Source organism: Callionymus lyra, chromosome 5 (genome assembly GCF_982586985.1).
Source record: "Callionymus lyra chromosome 5, fCalLyr1.hap1.1, whole genome shotgun sequence".
In the NCBI taxonomy this organism is placed as follows: domain Eukaryota; kingdom Metazoa; phylum Chordata; class Actinopteri; order Syngnathiformes; family Callionymidae; genus Callionymus; species Callionymus lyra.
Window position 1 is genome coordinate 1560556 of NC_141822.1, and position 26341 is coordinate 1586896.

The window sequence follows — 26341 nt, forward strand, 5'->3', positions numbered from 1 at the left end:
ATCACCACCTTCATCACCACCTTCATCATCACCTACACGACCACCTTCATCACCACCTTCATCACCACCTTCACGACCACCTTCATCACCACCTTCATCATCACCTTCATCACCACCTTCACGACCACCTTCATCACCACATTCATCACCACCTTCACGACCACATTCATCACCACCTTCATCACCACCTTCACGACCACATTCATCACCACCTTCATCACCACCTTCATCACCACCTTCATCACCACCTTCACGACCACCTTCATCATCACCTACACGACCACATTCATCACCACCTTCATCATCACCTACACGACCACATTCATCACCACCTTCATCACCACCTTCATCACCACCTTCATCACCACCTTCATCACCACCTTCATCACCACCTTCATCACCACCTTCACGACCACCTTCATCACCACCTTCATCACCACCTTCATCACCACCTTCATCACCACCTTCATCACCACCTTCATCATCACCTACACGACCACCTTCATCACCACCTTCATCATCACCTTCATCACCACCTTCACGACCACCTTCATCACCACATTCATCACCACCTTCATCACCACCTTCACGACCACATTTTCACCACCTTCATCACCACCTTCATCACCACCTTCACGACCACCTTCATCACCACCTTCACGACCACCTTCACGACCACCTTCATCACCACCTTCACGACCACATTCATCACCACCTTCATCATCACCTTCATCACCACCTTCATCACCACATTCATCACCAGCTTCATCACCACCTTCATCACCACCTTCATCACCACCTTCATCACCACATTCATCACCACCTTCATCACCACCTTCATCACCACCTTCATCACCACATTCATCACCACCTTCATCACCACCTTCATCACCACCTTCATCACCACCTTCATCACCACCTTCATCACCACATTCATCACCACCTTCATCACCACCTTCATCACCACCTTCACGACCACATTCATCACCACCTTCATCACCACCTTCATCACCACCTTCATCACCACCTTCATCACCACATTCATCACCACCTTCATCATCACCTACACGACCACATTCATCACCACCTTCATCACCACCTTCATCACCACCTTCATCACCACATTCATCACCACCTTCATCACCACCTTCACGACCACATTCATCACCACCTTCATCACCACCTTCACGACCACATTCATCACCACCTTCATCACCACCTTCATCACCACCTTCATCACCACCTTCATCACCACCTTCACAAACACCTTCATCATCACCTTCATCACCACCTTCATCACCACCTTCACGAACACCTTCATCATCACCTTCATCACCACCTTCACGACCACCTTCATCACCACCTTCATCACCACCTTCATCACCACCTTCATCACCACCTTCACGACCACCTTCATCACCACCTTCACGACTACCTTCATCACCACCTTCATCACCACCTTCATCACCACCTTCATCACCACCTTCATCACCACCTTCATCACCACCTTCATCACCACCTTCACGACTACCTTCATCACCACCTTCATCACCACCTTCATCACCACCTTCACGACCACCTTCATCACCACCTTCACGACCACCTTCACGACCACCTTCATCACCACCTTCACGACTACCTTCATCACCACCTTCATCACCACCTTCATCACCACCTTCACGACCACCTTCATCACCACCTTCATCACCACCTTCATCACCACCTTCATCACCACCTACACGACCACCTTCATCACCACTTTCATCACCACCTTCACGACCACCTTCACGACCACCTTCATCACCACCTTCATCACCACCTTCATCACCACCTTCACGACCACCTTCACGACCACCTTCATCACCACCTTCATCACCACCTTCACGACCACCTTCACGAACACCTTCATCACCACCTTCATCACCACCTTCATCACCACCTTCATCACCACCTTCATCACCACCTACACGACCACCTTCATCACCACTTTCATCACCACCTTCACGACCACCTTCACGACCACCTTCATCACCACCTTCATCACCACCTTCATCACCACCTTCACGACCACCTTCATCACCACTTTCATCACCACCTTCACGACCACCTTCACGACCACCTTCATCACCACCTTCATCACCACCTTCATCACCACCTTCACGACCACCTTCACGACCACCTTCATCACCACCTTCATCACCACCTTCACGAACACCTTCATCATCACCTTCATCACCACCTTCATCACCACCTTCATCACCACCTTCACGAACACCTTCATCATCACCTTCATCACCACCTTCATCACCACCTTCACGACCACCTTCATCACCACCTTCATCACCACCTTCACGACCACCTTCATCACCACCTTCACGACCACCTTCACGACCACCTTCATCACCACCTTCACGACTACCTTCATCACCACCTTCATCACCACCTTCATCACCACCTTCACGACCACCTTCATCACCACCTTCATCACCACCTTCATCACCACCTTCATCACCACCTTCATCACCACCTACACGACCACCTTCATCACCACTTTCATCACCACCTTCACGACCACCTTCACGACCACCTTCATCACCACCTTCATCACCACCTTCATCACCACCTTCACGACCACCTTCATGACCACCTTCATCACCACCTTCATCACCACCTTCACGACCACCTTCACGACCACCTTCATCACCACCTTCATCACCACCTTCACGACCACCTTCATCACCACCTACACGACCACCTTCATCACCACCTTCATCACCACCTTCATCACCACCTACACGACCACCTTCATCACCACCTTCATCACCACCTTCATCACCACCTACACGACCACCTTCATCACCACCTTCACGACCACCTTCACGACCACCTTCATCACCACCTTCATCACCACCTTCATCACCACCTTCATCACCACCTTCATCATCACCTTCACGACCACCTTCACGACCACCTTCATCACCACCTTCATCACCACCTTCATCACCACCTTCACGACCACCTTCACGACCACCTTCATCACCACCTTCATCACCACCTTCATCACCACCTTCATCACCACCTTCACGACCACATTCATCACCACCTTCATCACCACCTTCACGACCACCTTCACGACCACCTTAACGACCACCTTCATCACCATCTTCATCACCACCTTCATCACCACCTTCACGACCACCTTAACGACCACATTCATCACCACCTTCATCACCACCTTCACGACCACCTTCACGACCACCTTAACGACCACCTTCATCACCACCTTCATCACCACCTTCATCACCACCTTCACGACCACCTTCATCACCACCTTCATCACCACTTTCATCACCACCTTCACGACCACCTTCATCACCACCTTCATCACCACCTTCACGACCACCTTCATCACCACCTTCATCACCACCTTCATCACCACTTTCATCACCACCTTCACGACCACCTTCACGACCACCTTCATCACCACCTTCACGACCACCTTCATCACCACCTTCATCACCACCTTCACGACCACCTTCATCACCACCTTCATCACCACCTTCATCACCACCTTCACGAACACCTTCATCACCACCTTCATCACCACCTTCATCACCACCTTCATCACCACCTTCACGACCACCTTTATCACCACCTTCATCACCACCTTCACGACCACCTTCATCACCACCTTCATCACCACCTTCATGACCACCTTCATCACCACCTTCATCACCACCTTCACGACCACCTTCATCACCACCTTCACGACCACCTTCATCACCACCTTCATCACCACCTTCATCACCACCTTCATCACCACCTTCACGACCACATTCATCACCACCTTCATCACCACCTTCACGACCACCTTCACGACCACCTTAACGACCACCTTCATCACCATCTTCATCACCACCTTCATCACCACCTTCACGACCACCTTAACGACCACATTCATCACCACCTTCATCACCACCTTCATCACCACCTTCACGACCACCTTCACGACCACCTTAACGACCACCTTCATCACCACCTTCATCACCACCTTCACGACCACCTTCATCACCACCTTCATCACCACTTTCATCACCACCTTCACGACCACCTTCATCACCACCTTCATCACCACCTTCATCACCACCTTCACGACCACCTTCATCACCACCTTCATCACCACCTTCATCACCACTTTCATCACCACCTTCACGACCACCTTCACGACCACCTTCATCACCACCTTCATCACCACCTTCATCACCACCTTCATCACCACCTTCACGACCACCTTCATCACCACCTTCATCACCACCTTCACGACCACCTTCATCATCACCTTCATCACCACCTTCATCACCACCTTCACGACCACCTTCACGACCACATTCATCACCACCTTCATCACCACCTTCATCACCACCTTCATCACCACCTTCACGACCACCTTCATCATCACCTTCATCACCACCTTCACGACCACCTTCATCATCACCTTCATCACCACCTTCACGACCACCTTCATCATCACCTTCATCACCACCTTCACGACCACCTTCATCATCACCTTCATCACCACCTTCACGACCACCTTCATCACCACCTTCACGACCACCTTCACGACCACATTCATCACCACCTTCATCACCACCTTCACGACCACCTTCATCATCACCTTCATCACCACCTTCATCACCACCTTCATCACCACCTTCACGACCACCTTCACGACCACATTCATCACCACCTTCATCACCACCTTCATCACCACCTTCACGACCACCTTCATCACCACCTTCATCACCACCTTCACGACCACCTTCATCATCACCTTCATCACCACCTTCATCACCACCTTCACGACCACCTTCATCATCACCTTCATCACCACCTTCATCACCACCTTCACGACCACCTTCATCACCACCTTCATCACCACCTTCATCACCACCTTCACGACTACCTTCATCACCACCTTCAGCGCGAGAGATCAACGAAGCCTCCAGCTCCGTCTCCAGGAGAGAGGGTTGGACATCCAGGTTGAGGAGTTCCTCAAAGTTCTCTTCGCAACGACCAACAAAATCCTCTGTTGAAGTCAACAACCTTCAACCTTCTGACTGTGAACAGCTTCAACACCTTCTCAGGTGACATTTTCCAGAAGCGCTTTGGCATCGACCCAAGTCTTCCTCCATGGATTCTCTAAGCTCCTCCCACACCTGCTGTTCAGACTTTGCAACAGTCGAAGCAGCAGATCTTCGAGCCAGACTTCAGGACCTGGACCCGGGCCTGGCTCCAGGTGTCCCTCAGGGCAGGATGACCTTGATTCCTTCTTTATATATTCATGGAGTCGATTTTGGACCATACTTAGTCTGACCCGTCATCAGGACCTGTTTGCCATCAGGACCTCTAGCAGGCTCCTGGCAACAGAGCTCCAGGGTGAAGGTCCTTGAAGGACCAAACAAAAATAGAAATAAATCAATAAAATAGAATCTTGACAGAAGAGTCGGTGAAAGAACATTATGACCACCTGATATATGGTCATTTTAATATTATTGTTATTACTATTTTATAATAAAATCAGGTTATTCATAGAAACCGTTTCCAACATTGGTGATGAATGACGAGACATTCCTGAGCCAGAGAGAAAACTGGATGAAGATGAAACACAGAATCACGAGAAACACTTTTACAAGAACATGACTTTATTCCAACGAAGGACAAGAGGCAGCGTCCACGAGAAGAAGGAATGGAACCTACAACCATGTTCCTGTAGAAATACTGACGTCACGTTCAATACAAACCACCTTAAAAAATTAAAAACATAAGAAAAAGACAAACATGCAGATGTTTCGACTGGAGCTGCTCGTGTTTTTAATCTTCTCTGGAATGTTTGAACGACTCAAGCGTTTGTGTCTCTAGTGTCTCCATGGGAGAGAAGTTTACTCCAGCGGTTTCCTCCGGGTTCTTCAGACCAGAAGTGATCAGCGTCCAGACGAGCAGCTCAAGGATTGTCCTGCAGCTCTTTGGCTTTAGTCAAGATGGTGAGGACGTCAGAGATGGGATAGTCCTGGAGAGACGAGTGAACCAGTGACCTTTGACCCTTAAACATCATGATTCTTATCACGGTAACAGATTATCAAATGTGAACCTGTGACCTTTGACCCTTTAACATCATGAATCTTATCACAGTAACAGATGATCACATGTTAACCCGTGACCTTTGACCCTTAAACATCATGATTCTTATCACGGTAACAGATGATCACATGTGAACCCGTGACCTTTGACCCTTAAACATCATGATTCTTATCACGGTAACAGATTATCAAATGTGAACCTGTGACCTTTGACCCTTTAACATCATGAATCTTATCACAGTAACAGATGATCACATGTGAACCCGTGACCTTTGACCCTTAAACATCATGATTCTTATCACGGTAACAGATGATCACATGTGAACCCGTGACCTTCTGACCCTTTAACATCATGATTCTTATCACAGTAACAGATGATCACATGTGAACCCGTGACCTTCTGACCCTTAAAGATCATGATTCTTATCACAGTAACAGATGATCACATGTGAACCCGTGACCTTCTGACCCTTAAAGATCATGATTCTTATCACAGTAACAGATGATCACATGTGAACCCGTGACCTTCTGACCCTTTAACATCATGATTCTTATCACGGTAACAGATGATCACATGTGAACCTGTGACCTTCTGACCCTTTAACATCATGATTCTTATCACAGTAACAGATGATCACATGTGAACCTGTGACCTTCTGACCCTTTAACATCATGATTCTTATCACAGTAACAGATGATCACATGTGAACCTGTGACCTTCTGACCCTTTAACATCATGATTCTTATCACAGTAACAGATGATCACATGTGAACCTGTGACTTTCTGACCCTTAAAGATCATGATTCTTATCACAGTAACAGATGATCACATGTGAACCTGTGACTTTCTGACCCTTAAAGATCATGATTCTTATCACAGTAACAGATGATCACATGTGAACCCGTGACTTTCTGACCCTTAAAGATCATGATTCTTATCACAGTAACAGATGATCACATGTGAACCTGTGACCTTCTGACCCTAAAGATCATGATTCTTATCACATTAACAGATGATCACATGTGAACCCGTGACCTTCTGACCCTTTAACATCATGATTCTTATCACAGTAACAGATGATCACATGTGAACCCGTGACCTTCTGACCCTTAAAGATCATGATTCTTATCACAGTAACAGATGATCACATGTGAACCTGTGACCTTCTGACCCTAAAGATCATGATTCTTATCACAGTAACAGATGATCACATGTGAACCTGTGACCTTCTGACCCTAAAGATCATGATTCTTATCACAGTAACAGATGATCACATGTGAACCTGTGACCTTCTGACCCTTAAAGATCATGATTCTTATCACAGTAACAGATGATCACATGTGAACCCGTGACCTTCTGACCCTTTAACATCATGATTCTTATCACAGTAACAGATGATCACATGTGAACCTGTGACCTTCTGACCCTTAAAGATCATGATTCTAATCACAGTAACAGATGATCACATGTGAACCCGTGACCTTCTGACCCTTTAACATCATGATTCTTATCACAGCAACAGATGATCACATGTGAACCCGTGACCTTCTGACCCTTTAACATCATGATTCTTATCACAGTTACAGATGATCACATGTGAACCTGTGACCTTCTGACCCTTAAAGATCATGATTCTTATCACAGTAACAGATGATCACATGTGAACCCGTGACCTTCTGACCCTTTAACATCATGATTCTTATCACAGTAACAGATGATCACATGTGAACCTGTGACCTTCTGACCCTTTAACATCATGATTCTTATCACAGTAACAGATGATCACATGTGAACCTGTGACTTTCTGACCCTTAAAGATCATGATTCTTATCACAGTTACAGATGATCACATGTGAACCTGTGACCTTCTGACCCTTTAACATCATGATTCTTATCACAGTAACAGATGATCACATGTGAACCCGTGACCTTCTGACCCTTAAAGATCATGATTCTTATCACAGTAACAGATGATCACATGTGAACCTGTGACCTTCTGACCCTAAAGATCATGATTCTTATCACAGTAACAGATGATCACATGTGAACCTGTGACCTTCTGACCCTAAAGATCATGATTCTTATCACAGTAACAGATGATCACATGTGAACCTGTGACCTTCTGACCCTTAAAGATCATGATTCTTATCACAGTAACAGATGATCACATGTGAACCCGTGACCTTCTGACCCTTTAACATCATGATTCTTATCACAGTAACAGATGATCACATGTGAACCTGTGACCTTCTGACCCTTAAAGATCATGATTCTAATCACAGTAACAGATGATCACATGTGAACCCGTGACCTTCTGACCCTTTAACATCATGATTCTTATCACAGCAACAGATGATCACATGTGAACCCGTGACCTTCTGACCCTTTAACATCATGATTCTTATCACAGTTACAGATGATCACATGTGAACCTGTGACCTTCTGACCCTTAAAGATCATGATTCTTATCACAGTAACAGATGATCACATGTGAACCCGTGACCTTCTGACCCTTTAACATCATGATTCTTATCACAGTAACAGATGATCACATGTGAACCTGTGACCTTCTGACCCTTAAACATCATGATTCTTATCACAGTAACAGATGATCACATGTGAACCCGTGACCTTCTGACCCTTTAACATCATGATTCTTATCACAGTAACAGATGATCACATGTGAACCCGTGACCTTCTGACCCTTTAACATCATGATTCTTATCACAGTAACAGATGATCACATGTGAACCTGTGACCTTCTGACCCTTTAACATCATGATTCTTATCACAGTAACAGATGATCACATGTGAACCCGTGACCTTCTGACCCTTAAAGATCATGATTCTTATCACAGTAACAGATGATCACATGTGAACCCGTGACCTTCTGACCCTTAAAGATCATGATTCTTATCACAGTAACAGATGATCACATGTGAACCTGTGACCTTCTGACCCTTAAAGATCATGATTCTTATCACAGTAACAGATGATCACATGTGAACCTGTGACCTTCTGACCCTAAAGATCATGATTCTTATCACATTAACAGATGATCACGTGTGAACCCGTGACCTTCTGACCCTTTAACATCATGATTCTTATCACAGTAACAGATGATCACATGTTAACCCGTGACCTTCTGACCCTTAAAGATCATGATTCTTATCACAGTAACAGATGATCACATGTGAACCTGTGACTTTCTGACCCTTAAAGATCATGATTCTTATCACAGTAACAGATGATCACATGTGAACCCGTGACTTTCTGACCCTAAAGATCATGATTCTTATCACATTAACAGATGATCACATGTGAACCCCTGACCTTCTGACCCTTTAACATCATGATTCTTATCACAGTAACAGATGATCACATGTGAACCCGTGACCTTCTGACCCTTAAAGATCATGATTCTTATCACAGTAACAGATGATCACATGTGAACCTGTGACCTTCTGACCCTAAAGATCATGATTCTTATCACAGTAACAGATGATCACATGTGAACCTGTGACCTTCTGACCCTAAAGATCATGATTCTTATCACAGTAACAGATGATCACATGTGAACCTGTGACCTTCTGACCCTTAAAGATCATGATTCTTATCACAGTAACAGATGATCACATGTGAACCCGTGACCTTCTGACCCTTAAAGATCATGATTCTTATCACAGTAACAGATGATCACATGTGAACCCGTGACCTTCTGACCCTTAAAGATCATGATTCTTATCACAGTAACAGATGATCACATGTGAACCTGTGACCTTCTGACCCTAAAGATCATGATTCTTATCACAGTAACAGATGATCACATGTGAACCTGTGACCTTCTGACCCTAAAGATCATGATTCTTATCACAGTAACAGATGATCACATGTGAACCTGTGACCTTCTGACCCTTAAAGATCATGATTCTTATCACAGTAACAGATGATCACATGTGAACCCGTGACCTTCTGACCCTTAAAGATCATGATTCTTATCACAGTAACAGATGATCACATGTGAACCCGTGACCTTCTGACCCTTTAACATCATGATTCTTATCACAGTAACAGATGATCACATGTGAACCTGTGACCTTCTGACCCTTAAAGATCATGATTCTAATCACAGTAACAGATGATCACATGTGAACCCGTGACCTTCTGACCCTTTAACATCATGATTCTTATCACAGCAACAGATGATCACATGTGAACCCGTGACCTTCTGACCCTTTAACATCATGATTCTTATCACAGTTACAGATGATCACATGTGAACCTGTGACCTTCTGACCCTTAAAGATCATGATTCTTATCACAGTAACAGATGATCACATGTGAACCCGTGACCTTCTGACCCTTTAACATCATGATTCTTATCACAGTAACAGATGATCACATGTGAACCTGTGACCTTCTGACCCTTAAACATCATGATTCTTATCACAGTAACAGATGATCACATGTGAACCCGTGACCTTCTGACCCTTTAACCTCATGATTCTTATCACAGTAACAGATGATCACATGTGAACCCGTGACCTTCTGACCCTTTAACATCATGATTCTTATCACAGTAACAGATGATCACATATGAACCTGTGACCTTCTGACCCTTTAACATCATGATTCTTATCACAGTAACAGATGATCACATGTGAACCCGTGACCTTCTGACCCTTAAAGATCATGATTCTTATCACAGTAACAGATGATCACATGTGAACCCGTGACCTTCTGACCCTTAAAGATCATGATTCTTATCACAGTAACAGATGATCACATGTGAACCTGTGACCTTCTGACCCTAAAGATCATGATTCTTATCACAGTAACAGATGATCACATGTGAACCCGTGACCTTCTGACCCTTAAAGATCATGATTCTTATCACAGTAACAGATGATCACATGTGAACCCGTGACCTTCTGACCCTTAAAGATCATGATTCTTATCACGGTAACAGATGATCACATGTGAACCTGTGACCTTCTGACCCTTAAAGATCATGATTCTTATCAAAGTAACAGATGATCACATGTGAACCCGTGACCTTCTGACCCTTAAACATCATGATTCTTATCACAGTAACAGATGATCACATGTGAACCCGTGACCTTCTGACCCTAAAGATCATGATTCTTATCACAGTAACAGATGATCACATGTGAACCCGTGACCTTTGAACATAAATAATGAAAATATAAGTAGAAAACATTTAAAATATAAATTTACACGTAAACACAATAAACATTATTATTAATCTATTAATAAACATTAGAATCAAATATTCAATTAATTAATCTTTTTATTTCATTAATATTTGTTTGTTTCATTAATATCTGTTTCTATATATCCATCCATCCATCCATCCATCCATCCATCCATCATCCATCATCCATCATCCATCATCCATCCATCCATCATCCATCCATCCATCATCCATCATCCATCATCCATCCATCCATCATCCATCCATCCATCATCCATCCATCATCCATCCATCCATCATCCATCATCCATCATCCATCCATCCATCATCCATCCATCATCCATCCATCCATCCATCATCCGTCCGTCCATCCATCCATCATCCAACCATCATCCATCCATCCATCCAACCATCATCCATCCATCCATCATCCATCCATCATCCATCATCCATCCATCATCCATCCGTCCATCCATCCATCATCCATCCATCATCCATCCATCATCCATCATCCATCCATCATCCATCCATCCATCCATCCGTCCGTCCATCATCCATCCATCCGTCCGTCCATCATCCATCCATCCGTCCATCCATCCATCCATCCGTCCGTCCATCCATCCATCCATCATCCATCATCCATCCATTCGTCCATCTATCCATCCATCCGTCCATCCATCATCCACCCATCCATCCATCCGTCCATCCATCCATCATCCATCCATCCATCCATCATCCATCATCCATCATCCATCATCCATCCATGTATCCATCCATCCATGTATCCATCCATCCATCCATCATCCATCCATGTATCCATCATCCATCCATGTATCCATCCATCCATCCATCATCCATCCATCCATCCATCATCCATTCATCCATCCATCCATCCATCCATCATCCATCCATCATCCATCCATGTATCCATCATCCATCCATGTATCCATCCATCCATCATCCATCCATCCATCCATGTATCCATCCATCCATCATCCATCATCCATCCATCTATCATCCATCCATCCATCCATCCATCCATCCATCCATCTATCATCCATCCATGTATCCATCATCCATCCATGTATCCATCCATCCATCCATCATCCATCCATCCATCCATCATCCATTCATCCATCCATCCATCCATCCATCATCCATCCATCATCCATCCATGTATCCATCATCCATCCATGTATCCATCCATCCATCATCCATCCATCCATCCATGTATCCATCCATCCATCATCCATCATCCATCATCCATCCATCTATCATCCATCCATCCATCCATCCATCATCCATCCATCCATCCATCCATCCATCTATCATCCATCCATGTTACCTGCAACAGCCTCATGTTGACGGTGAAATCTCCGGCCAGCAGCTTCTCTCGGATGAGTCTGCAGAGACGAGGAAGAGTGAGAAGGAGAGAGTGAAGGTCACGAGCAGGAAGGAGAAGATCATGAAGATCATGAAGATCATGAAGATCTTACACCAACATGGCGCAGCAGACCAGGATGAGGAAGTGGAAGCGATCCTGGTCAGAGAACAACGTGTCCCAGATGCGGATCACGTCTGGCAGGAGGAACTCTTGAGACAGCAGTAGAGTGAGCCAACGGAAGGTGAAGTACTGAGGCTTGATGTTCTGCTCCTCCTGTGGAGAAACATATCAATACTACACATGTATACTTGTTACTACACTATCACAACACCAGAGTCAAGTACTGGACAATACTACACATATATACTTGTTACTACACTATCACAACACCAGAGTCAAGTACTGGACAATACTACACATATATACTTGTTACTACACTATCACAACACCAGAGTCAAGTACTGGACAATACTACACATATATACTTGTTACTACACTATCACAACACCAGAGTCAAGTACAGGACAATACTACACATATATACTTGTTACTACACTATCACAACACCAGAGTCAAGTACAGGACAATACTACACATGTATACTTGTTACTACACTATCACAACACCAGAGTCAAGTACTGGACAATACTACACATGTATACTTGTTACTACACTATCACAACACCAGAGTCAAGTACTGGACAATACTACACATATATATACTTGTTACTACACTATCACAACACCAGAGTCAAGTACTGGACAATACTACACATATATATACTTGATACTACACTATCACAGCACCAGAGTCAAGTACTGGACAATACTACACATATATACTTGTTACTACACTATCACAACACCAGAGTCAAGTACTGGACAATACTACACATATATACTTGTTACTACACTATCACAACACCAGAGTCAAGTACTGGACAATACTACACATATATTCTTGTTACTACACTATCACAACACCAGAGTCAAGTACAGGACAATACTACACATATATATTTGTTACTACACTATCACAACACCAGAGTCAAGTACTGGACAATACTACACATATATATACTTGTTACTACACTATCACAACACCAGAGTCAAGTACTGGACAATACTACACATATATATACTTGTTACTACACTATCACAACACCAGAGTCAAGTACTGGACAAGACTACACATATATACTTGTTACTACACTATCACAACACCAGAGTCAAGTACTGGACAATACTACACATATATACTTGTTACTACACTATCACAACACCAGAGTCAAGTACTGGACAATACTACACATATATATACTTGTTACTACACTATCACAACACCAGAGTCAAGTACTGGACAATACTACACATATATACTTGTTACTACACTATCACAACACCAGAGTCAAGTACTGGACAATACTACACATATATACTTGTTACTACACTATCATAACACCAGAGTCAAGTACTGGACAATACTACACATATATACTTGTTACTACACTATCACAACACCAGAGTCAAGTACTGGACAATACTACACATATATACTTGTTACTACACTATCACAACACCAGAGTCAAGTACTGGACAATACTACACATATATACTTGTTACTACACTATCACAACACCAGAGTCAAGTACTGGACAATACTACACATATATACTTGTTACTACACTATCACAACACCAGAGTCAAGTACTGGACAATACTACACATATATACTTGTTACTACACTATCAAAACACCAGAGTCAAGTACTGGACAATACTACACATATATACTTGTTACTACACTATCATAACACCAGAGTCAAGTACTGGACAATACTACACACTCTTGACAAACACTTGTCTAGTTGTGAAGCTCGAACATGTAAATCTCTAATCCAAAAATACTTTCTTCACACATCAACAACTACACACTTTAAAGTATCAAGCTCATCAAGTACCAGTTTGTGGAACAGGTCCAGGTCTTTGTCCCTCAACATGGCGTAGACGCTCTCCATCCTGTACGTGATCCCACACTGAGAGTCGTCCAGACTCTTGATGAAGTTGTCTCTGTTCTCCGACATCAGGTTGGTGAAGCAGAAGAAGGTGTCGGCCTCGGCGTGTTCTGTGCGACACACACGTCACACACGTACGACACACACGTCACACACGTACGACACACACATCACACACACACGTCACACACGTACGACACACACGTCACACACGTACGACACACACATCACACACACACGTACGACACACACGTCACACACGTACGACACACACATCACACACACACGTCACACACGTACGACACACACGTCACACACGTACGACACACACATCACACACACACGTCACACACGTACGACACACACATCACACACACACACGTCACACACGTACGACACACACATCACACACACATGTCACACACACACGTCACACACGTACGACACACACATCACACACACATCACACACACACGTCACACACGTACGACACACACGTACGACACACACGTACGACACACACATCACACACGTACGACACACACGTACGACACACACACACGTCACACACGTACGACACACACATCACACACACACATCACACACGTACGACACACACATCACACACGTACGTCACACACGTACGACACACACATCACACACGTACGACACACACATCACACACGCACATCACACACGCACGTCACACACGTACGACACACACATCACACACGCACATCACACACGTACGACACACACACACGTCACACACGTACGACACACACATCACACACACACATCACACACATCACGTCACACACATCACACACGTACGACACACACACACACGTCACACACATCACACACGCACGTCACACACGTAAGACACACACATCACACACGCACGTCACACACGTACGACACACACATCACACACACACGTCACACACGTACGACACACACATCACACACGTCACACACGTACGACACACACACACGTCACACACGTACGACACACACATCACACACGCACGTCACACACGTACGACACACACATCACACACGCACGTCACACACGTACGACACACACATCACACACGCACGTCACACACGTACGACACACACATCACACACACACATCACACACACGTCACACACACACACACATCACACACACACGTCACACACACACACACGTCACACACACACATCACACACACACACATGACAAACACATCACAGACACACACATACACATCACACACACACACACACGTCTCACACACACACACATACACATCACACACACACACACACACGTCACACACACACACGTCACACACACACATCACACACATCACACACACACACACATGTCACACACGTACGACACACACATCACACACATGTCACACACATGTCACACACACACACATACACATCACACACACACACACACACATCACACACACATCGCTCACCTTTCCAGTCACTGTTAGGGTCGGTGGCGAAGGTGTAATAAATCGGTCCCACGATCTCGTTCATGCCCTGAACGTACGCGATGCCAGGGTTGAGTTTGGCGTAAATGAAGAGGATTCTCTCCACGACCTCCCAGTGAGCCTCGGAGCCGCTGGGCAGCACCTCGTACTCGTTGGAGGGATAGAGGTTCAGCGCCTTCCCAGGTGAGCTCACCTGAGTCACAGTCGGTTAGAGTGGAAACACACACACAGAAGCATGGACACACACAGAAGCATGGACACACACAGAAGCATGGACACACACAGAAGCATGGACACACACAGAAGCATGGACACACACACAGTAGCATCTACACACACAGTAGCATCTACACACAGTAGCATCTACACACAGTAGCATCGACACACAGAAGCATCTACACACACAGAAGCATCTACACACAGTAGCATCTACACACAGAAGCATCTACACACACAGTAGCATCTACACACAGTAGCATCTACACACAGAAGCATCTACACACACAGAAGCATCTACACACAGTAGCATCTACACACACAGAAGCATCGACACACACACACAGAAGCATCGACACACAGTAGCATCTACACACAGTAGCATCTACACACAGTAGCATCTACACAACTCTACACACACAGAAGCATCTACACACACAGAAGCATCGACACACAGTAGCATCTACACAGCTCTACACACACAGTAGCATCTACACACAGTAGCATCTACACAACTCTACACACACAGAAGCATCTACACACACAGAAGCATCTACACACAGTAGCATCTACAAAACTCTACACACACAGTAGCATCTACACACACAGAAGCATCTTCACACAGTAGCATCTACACAACTCTACACACACTAGCATCTACACACACAGTAGCATCTACACACAGAAGCATCTACACACACAGAAGCATCTACACACACAGTAGCATCTACACACAGTAGCATCTACACAACTCTACACACACAGTAGCATCTACACACAGAAGCATCTACACACACAGAAGCATCTACACACAGTAGCATCTACACAACTCTACACACACAGTAGCATCTACACACAGAAGCATCTACACACACAGAAGCATCTACACACAGTAGCATCTACACAACTCTACACACACTAGCATCTACACACACAGTAGCATCTACACACAGTAGCATCTACACAACTCTACACACACAGTAGCATCTACACACAGAAGCATCTACACACACAGAAGCATCTACACACAGTAGCATCTACACACAGTAGCATCTACACACACAGTAGCATCTACACACACAGTAGCATCTACACAACTCTACACACGTTGGTGACTCCGCTGCGGTTGCGATTCACAGTCTGACTCTTCAGTGTCGTTTGTTCGACTCGACGACGAAGCGTCTCGTAGTCGTTCTGAGGATCCAGGATCAGCTGACAGGGATAGTCTGTGGGTCTCTGGAAGAACGCCATGTCAGGGTAGAGACGCCTGAGGGAACATATGTGTTTAAACACAGACGCCTGAGGGAACATATGTGTTTAAACACAGACGTCTGAGGGAACATGTGTGTTTAAACACAGACGTCTGAGGGAACATATGTGTTTAAACACAGACGCCTGAGGGAACATATGTGTTTAAACACAGACGCCTGAGGGAACATGTGTGTTTAAACACAGACGCCTGAGGGAACATGTGTGTTTAAACACAGACGTCTGAGGGAACATATGTGTTTAAACACAGACGCCTGAGGGAACATGTGTGTTTAAACACAGACGTCTGAGGGAACATATGTGTTTAAACACAGACGTCTGAGGGAACATATGTGTTTAAACACAGACGTCTGAGGGAACATGTGTGTTTAAACACAGACGCCTGAGGGAACATATGTGTTTAAACACAGACGCCTGAGGGAACATATGTGTTTAAACACAGACGCCTGAGGGAACATATGTGTTTAAACACAGACGCCTGAGGGAACATATGTGTTTAAACACAGACGTCTGAGGGAACATGTGTGTTTAAACACAGACACCTGAGGGAACATGTGTGTTTAAACACAGACGTCTGAGGGAACATATGTGTTTAAACACAGACGCCTGAGGGAACATATGTGTTTAAACACAGACGCCTGAGGGAACATATGTGTTTAAACACAGACGCCTGAGGGAACATATGTGTTTAAACACAGACGCCTGAGGGAACATATGTGTTTAAACACAGACGCCTGAGGGAACATATGTGTTTAAACACAGACGCCTGAGGGAACATATGTGTTTAAACACAGACGCCTGAGGGAACATATGTGTTTAAACACAGACGCCTGAGGGAACATATGTGTTTAAACACAGACGTCTGAGGGAACATATGTGTGTTTAAACACAGACGTCTGAGGGAACATATGTGTGTTTAAACACAGACGTCTGAGGGAACATATGTGTGTTTAAACACAGACGCCTGAGGGAACATATGTGTGTTTAAACACAGACGTCTGAGGGAACATATGTGTGTTTAAACACAGACGCCTGAGGGAACATATGTGTGTTTAAACACAGACGCCTGAGGGAACATATGTGTTTAAACACAGACGCCTGAGGGAACATATGTGTTTAAACACAGACGCCTGAGGGAACATATGTGTTTAAACACAGACGCCTGAGGGAACATATGTGTTTAAACACAGACGCCTGAGGGAACATATGTGTTTAAACACAGACGTCTGAGGGAACATATGTGTTTAAACACAGACGTCTGAGGGAACATATGTGTTTAAACACAGACGCCTGAGGGAACATATGTGTGTTTAAACACAGACGCCTGAGGGAACATATGTGTTTAAACACAGACGCCTGAGGGAACATATGTGTTTAAACACAGACGCCTGAGGGAACATATGTGTTTAAACACAGACGCCTGAGGGAACATATGTGTGTTTAAACACAGACGTCTGAGGGAACATATGTGTTTAAACACAGACGCCTGAGGGAACATATGTGTTTAAACACAGACGCCTGAGGGAACATATGTGTTTAAACACAGACGCCTGAGGGAACATATGTGTGTTTAAACACAGACGCCTGAGGGAGCATATGTGTGTTTAAACACAGACGCCTGAGGGAACATATGTGTGTTTAAACACAGACGTCTGAGGGAACATATGTGTTTAAACACAGACGCCTGAGGGAACATATGTGTTTAAACACAGACGCCTGAGGGAACATATGTGTTTAAACACAGACGCCTGAGGGAACATATGTGTTTAAACACAGACGCCTGAGGGAACATATGTGTTTAAACACAGACGCCTGAGGGAACATATGTGTTTAAACACAGACGCCTGAGGGAACATATGTGTTTAAACACAGACGCCTGAGGGAACATATGTGTTTAAACACAGACGCCTGAGGGAACATATGTGTGTTTAAACACAGACGTCTGAGGGAACATATGTGTTTAAACACAGACGCCTGAGGGAACATATGTGTTTAAACACAGACGTCTGAGGGAACATATGTGTTTAAACACAGACGCCTGAGGGAACATATGTGTTTAAACACAGACGCCTGAGGGAACATATGTGTGTTTAAACACAGACGTCTGAGGGAACATATGTGTTTAAACACAGACGCCTGAGGGAACATATGTGTGTTTAAACACAGACGTCTGAGGGAACATATGTGTTTAAACACAGACGCCTGAGGGAACATATGTGTATTTAAACACAGACGCCTGAAGGAACATATGTGTGTTTAAACACAGACGCCTGAGGGAACATATGTGTGTTTAAACACAGACGCGTGTGTGTGTGTGTGTGTGTGTGTGTGTGTGTGTGTGTGTGTGTGTGTGTGTGTGTGTGTGTGTGTGTGTGTGTGTGTGTGTGTGTGTGTGTGTGTGTGTGTGTGTGTTCATCTAACCTCACGTCCTTGTCGATCTGAAGCAGGATCTCGTTGTCCTTGAAGTACGTGTTCCAGCGACTCTCAGGGTTCGGGTTCAAAGGCTGGAAAAGGTCAAAGGTCAGTTACTCTGGTTTCCTCCCATGAACACACAGGTGTTGAGAGTCACAGTTGAAGAAATGATATAAACAAGTGTTTTTACTGTTGATGAACCTGCAGAGAAACATCAATAACAACACACTTGTGTACTTTTGTGTTTATGGTTATTGTTGCTTTTGTAATTGTTTTCTATTGTGTTATTTGATTATTTTTCTATTATCGTTAACATTTATTATTATGTTCTACATGGGATTTTGTTATTATGATGAAGATGATGATGATGAAGATGAAGAAGATAAAGTTGATGATGATGATGATGATAAAGATGAAGAAGATGATGATGATGATAAAGATGAAGAAGATGATGATGATGATAAAGATGATGATGATAAAGATGATGAAGATAAAGAATTTGATGATAAAGATGAAGATAAAGATGAAGATGATGATGAAGATGATGAAGATGAAGAAGATGATGATGATGATAAAGGTGATGATGATAAAGATGATGAAGATAAAGAATTTGATGATAAAGATGAAGATAAAGATGATGATGATAAAGATGAAGAAGATAAAGTTGATGAAGATGATGATAAAGATGAAGATAAAGTTGATGAAGATGATGATAAAGATGAAGAAGATGAAGTTGATGAAGATGATGATAAAGATGAAGAAGATAAAGATGATGATAAAGATGATGATAAAGGTGATGATTATGATGAAGATGATGATGATGATGATGATGATGATGAAGATGAAGAAGATGAAGAAGATGATGATAAAGATGATGATAAAGATGAAGAAGATGATGATGATGATGATGAAGATGAAGATGAAGATGAAGATGATAATGATGAAGATGATGAATATGATGATAAAGATAAAGATGATGATGAAGATGAAGAAGATGAAGATGATGAAGATGAAGATGAAGATGAAGATGAAGATGAAGATGATGAAGAAGATGAAGATGAAGATGAAGATGAAGATGATGAAGATGAAGATGAAGATGATGACACAACAGCAGCAGACGTTTCAATGAGAGTCTAAAGATCTGGACTCACGTGGTCCTCCATGGTCACATCTTCTCTGGACAGACCCAGGTTGGCTTTAGCAATACCAGGCTGGATGATCATCTCCTTGAGGAACTGAGAGTAGACCTCCCTGTGGACCAGACAGTTGAGAAGACCTTCCAGATGTTTGCTGAACATCTGTCAAACCTCTCTTTCTTCAAGAAGGAGCTCCACGAGTTCTGATCCACGGGCAGGTAGTTGAGGAGCACCTGTGGAGAGACGTGAGGATCATGTGACAGCCATGTTCCTCCAGATGTTCCTCCAGATGTTCCTCACTCACCTTCCAACAAAGAGCTCGGATTCCTCCTTCAAACGGAATCCCTGTCAATCAAAGCGTGAGTGTTTGTCAACAACCGTCCAGCTGAACGTAAACAAACCATTGAAGCAGAGGTCACGGAGGTTCTTCAGGTCGATGTTCTCCTCGCTGAGGGCCACCTTGAACTCCTGTATCCTGAGGAACATCACACCTGAGCTCAACCACTGTCTTTGAACGCATCATCATGTTAGTTTGATGCATTCTGAGCTGAAAAACTGTCTTTGAACGCATCGTCAGTGTTAGTTTGATGCATTCTGAGCTGAACGACTGTCTTTGAACGCATCATTAATGTTAGTTTGATGTATTCTGTAGGGACAACACACCTGAGGTGAACGACTGTCTTTGAACGCATCATTATTGTTAGTTTGATGTATTCTGTAGGGACAACACACCTGAGGTGAACAACTGTCTTTGAACGCATCATTAGTGTTAGTTTGATGTATTCTGTAGGGACAACACACCTGAGGTGAACAACTGTCTTTGAACGCATCATTAGTGTTAGTTTGATGTATTCTGTGGGGACAACACACCTGAGGTGAACGACTGTCTTTGAACGCATCATTAGTGTTATTTTGATGTATTCTGTAGGGACAACACACCTGAGGTGAACAACTGTCTTTGAACGCATCATTAGTGTTTGTTTACGTTAGATCTTCACATATGTTGACAGTAACTTAACGAGTCTTTGTTAAATTGACATTAAAAGATCAAAGACGATATAGTTTATGATCAACATGTGTTAAACATAAACTGTATACATTAATACAAACATTAATGACGATGTAAGTGAAGGAAAAGGACAAGAAAGTCACGTTAAGATGATTTTCTCTGTTGACACAATGTGTCACATCAGCAGGTCTGTGTCAGGAAGTCAGGTGATGCTAAAGCTAGCATGAACAAACACACCACGACCTCCTTCAAACACAAGAACGACTTCACAAACACAACGTTAGGAGTGACGATGTTTGCTAAAGACAGTAGTTTATCTCTGAAGACACAGAAGCTAAACGTGTTGTTAGCATCACGAGCTAACAGAGATGCTACCATCTTTCCCCGTCAACAACAACAACACGCGGGGACTCACCTGTTCTTGTAGGCCGTGGACATGTTTGCACGAGATCCACGCACTTTTAATTTTCTCAAGATTCTGTTGATGTTTAAAGTCTCATTTGGCGACAGTCTGACGTCACTTCCGCATATGGCAGGACGAGATTCGCCTCGAATTATTTCTGGCAGCAGCTCCACGCTCGCGTATTATTGGTATTAGTAATAATGTGTTGTAATATGAGTACTACACTTATTAGTAGTAATAACAAGTGTTGTAATATAAGTACTACACTTCAGTAGTATTTGATTGTCTCTTAGCTAAACAGAGGTAAATACATATTAGTTTACTCTTGTGTTGAAATGACAACTTCTGGAAGAAATAAATCTACAAAACTTAACAGGTTTATGACTATATATATATATATATATATATAGATATATATATATATATATATTTTCACTTTAATCTTTTTTAAAGTCAAATTTAACTCGATAATATAAAACAACTTCCTTCATGATCGTTTTTAAAATGTTGAATGAAAACATCCTTAAAGACAAGAGACAGAAACGTGAGACTGAAGTCAAAAGTTTTTAAAATGGTTTATTCAAGATTTTATAGAAAATGATATAATAAAAAAACACACAAAAGAATCAACAGTTACTTATATTTGCAAGTTTACAAAGTGAGGGAAAAACGTGAGACATATTTTCAGAAGTTTTAACATTTGTCTGAAAGAAACACTAAACGACACAAAAACATTGACGTGTGAAAATAACAGAATATATTTACAGTTTGTACATCAGAACGAACACGTTTGTTGGTCGTAAGAAAACACGTGGAAACATAAATAAAATGAATAAAGAGCTGAAGTCCTGCTCGAGCGTCTCTTCGTTGTGTTTGTTACAACTTTACCATCATGTTGTTACAAAGTTTCTTTCGTTGTTTTTGTGTTTAAACGTTTTTATTGTGGCCTTGAAAACTAGATCGTCTCAAACTCTCAGCAATTATATGATTATTTTCACCGGAAGACAAAAGAACGTTTGAAATAAACATGTTTAAAACATTATTATCTATTATTATTGATCCAACAAACAAACAAACATCGTCATAGAATGTTTGTGTCGTTCGTTAAAATGTGCTTCAGAAAAACAACAAGTGCTTAAAGTTATTATTTGATCTCATGTTTGAACATCAGTGATTATTTCATGATGTTTCACCGACGATGTCCCTCCAGAGCTTCCGTACAACACAACAATACAACAACAACACAACAATACAACAACAACACAACAACAACTTAATGATTCGACAAGTTTCATGAAGATTCTTCGACACGAGTCGTCATGTCTCTGACCTCTGACCTCTGACCTGCTGCTTTACATCCTATAATGTCATACACTTGCTCATGTGAGCTCAGGTGTCAACAAACACACACACACACACACACACACGTTACAATACAAACATACACTCTTGTAAACATGTATTCACTCACGCACACACACACACCTGTACACACACACACACACACACACTTGCTCTCTCACACACACACACATACACACACACCTGTACACACACATATTCAAAATACAAAAGGATAAAAAAACATCAAGTAGGATAAAGTTTTGTCAAAGAATCTTTGTGTTAAAAACAATAAAGTCCAGGAACTAAATACAAAAATAGTTCTTTCCAAGGCCTCGTCGCGGTGAAGGTTCATGAGAAGACGGTGAAGGTTCATGAGAAGACCTTCAGACGGTGAAGGTTCATGAGAAGACGGTGAAGGTTCATATGAAGACGGTGAAGGTTCATGAGAAGACGGTGAAGGTTCATGAGAAGGTGGTGAAGGTTCATGAGAAGACGGTGAAGGTTCATGAGAAGACGGTGAAGGTTCATGAGAAGACCTTCAGACGGTGAAGGTTCATGAGAAGACGGTGAAGGTTCATATGAAGACGGTGAAGGTTCATGAGAAGACGGTGAAGGTTCATGAGAAGGTGGTGAAGGTTCATGAGAAGACGGTGAAGGTTCATGAGAAGACGGTGAAGGTTCATGAGAAGACCTTCAGACGGTGAAGGTTCATGAGAAGACGGTGAAGGTTCATGAGAAGACGGTGAAGGTTCATGAGAAGGTGGTGAAGGTTCATGAGAAGGTGGTGAAGGTTCATGAGAAGGTGGTGAAGGTTCATGAGAAGACGGTGAAGGTTCATGAGAAGGTGGTGAAGGTTCATGAGAAGACGGTGAAGGTTCATGAGAAGGTGGTGAAGGTTCATGAGAAGACGGTGAAGGTTAATGAGAAGGTGGTGAAGGTTCATGAGAAGGTGGTGAAGGTTCATGAGAAGGTGGTGAAGGTTCATGAGAAGGTGGTGAAGGTTCATGAGAAGGTGGTGAAGGTTCATGAGAAGGTGGTGAAGGTTCATGAGAAGGTGGTGAAGGTTCATGAGAAGGTGGTGAAGGTTCATGAGAAGGTGGTGAAGGTTCATGAGAAGGTGGTGAAGGTTCATGAGAAGGTGGTGAAGGCTCCAGCAGGAGAACCCGGTGGTCACGTGTTCGCGTCTCAGTCGCTGTCCTGCGACGCGGCGCCGTCTCTGGTCGGCAGCACGTCGTAGTGACTCGGGACTCGGCTGCTCCTGGGGAGGTCGTACGGGTCTTGACCACAAGAGCTTCCTGTGACGGTGCTGACGGGCTCTGAGGACCAGAGGTTTGTTTAGATGATTCTCTGATGACATGATCTAAAGTCATTATTGTTTGGATCTAGAAACGACTCGACGACACCATCGTGACGACACCGATGAACCTTCTGACGTGTCGAAGGTTCGAGTCTCACCTGCTTCGTAGACGTTGGTGTTGTTGGCGTCGCTGTCGTCGCTGATCTCGGCGTACGGCGAGTCTCGTCTGGCGGGCGACTTCATCTCCACGTAGCCACACTCGGTGTTCCTACTGCTCACGGGCGGAGGATCCTTGATGGTCGCGTAAGGATTCTCGGAGCTGTCGACGGACGACGAGCTGCCGTGGTACGACTTGACCAGCTCTGAGACACACACACACCAGGTGAGACACACACACCAGCAGGTGAGACACACACACCAGCAGGTGAGACACACACACCAGCAGGTGAGACACACACACCAGGTGAGACACACACACCAGGTGAGACACACACACCAGGTGAGACACACACACACCAGGTGAGACACACACCAGCAGGTGAGACACACACACCAGCAGGTGAGACACACACACCAGGTGAGACACACACACCAGGTGAGACACACACACCAGGTGAGACACACACCAGCAGGTGAGACACACACACCAGCAGGTGAGACACACACCAGCAGGTGAGACACACACACCAGCAGGTGAGACACACACCAGCAGGTGAGACACACACCAGCAGGTGAGACACACACACCAGCAGGTGAGACACACACACACCAGGTGAGACACACACACCAGGTGAGACACACACACACCAGGTGAGACACACACCAGCAGGTGAGACACACACCAGCAGGTGAGACACACACACCAGCAGGTGAGACACACACACACCAGGTGAGACACACACCAGCAGGTGAGACACACACACCAGCAGGTGAGACACACACACCAGGTGAGACACACACACCAGGTGAGACACACACACACCAGGTGAGACACACACCAGCAGG

The 26341-nt window shown here is 44.1% G+C and overlaps 2 protein-coding genes across 2 annotated transcripts in view; both read right to left on the minus strand.

Annotated features, from left to right (window-relative positions):
• Positions 1–5682: 5682 nt before the first annotated feature.
• Positions 5683–22803, minus strand: tbc1d13 (TBC1 domain family, member 13). The gene is made up of 12 exons (XM_087790422.1): positions 22708–22803; positions 21685–21758; positions 21588–21628; positions 21455–21516; positions 21299–21398; positions 20157–20239; positions 17574–17733; positions 16233–16443; positions 14698–14861; positions 12850–13010; positions 12699–12756; positions 5683–6067 (listed from the first exon to the last, which is right to left on the minus strand). Exons 1-12 carry the CDS (start codon positions 22728–22730, stop codon positions 6002–6004), a joined length of 1203 nt encoding a protein of 400 aa, XP_087646548.1. The 5' UTR covers positions 22731–22803; the 3' UTR covers positions 5683–6001.
• A 2241-nt stretch (positions 22804–25044) lies between these two features.
• LOC148078986 (uncharacterized) overlaps positions 25045–26341 on the minus strand; it is a 31748-nt gene continuing 30451 nt past the window's right edge. The window contains exons 17-18 of the mRNA XM_087790421.1: positions 25495–25698; positions 25045–25355 (exon numbers count right to left, since the gene is read on the minus strand). Of these exons, the coding sequence (XP_087646547.1) occupies positions 25225–25355; positions 25495–25698 (335 nt within the window). The 3' untranslated portion in view covers positions 25045–25224. The remainder of the gene's footprint in view (positions 25356–25494; positions 25699–26341) is intronic.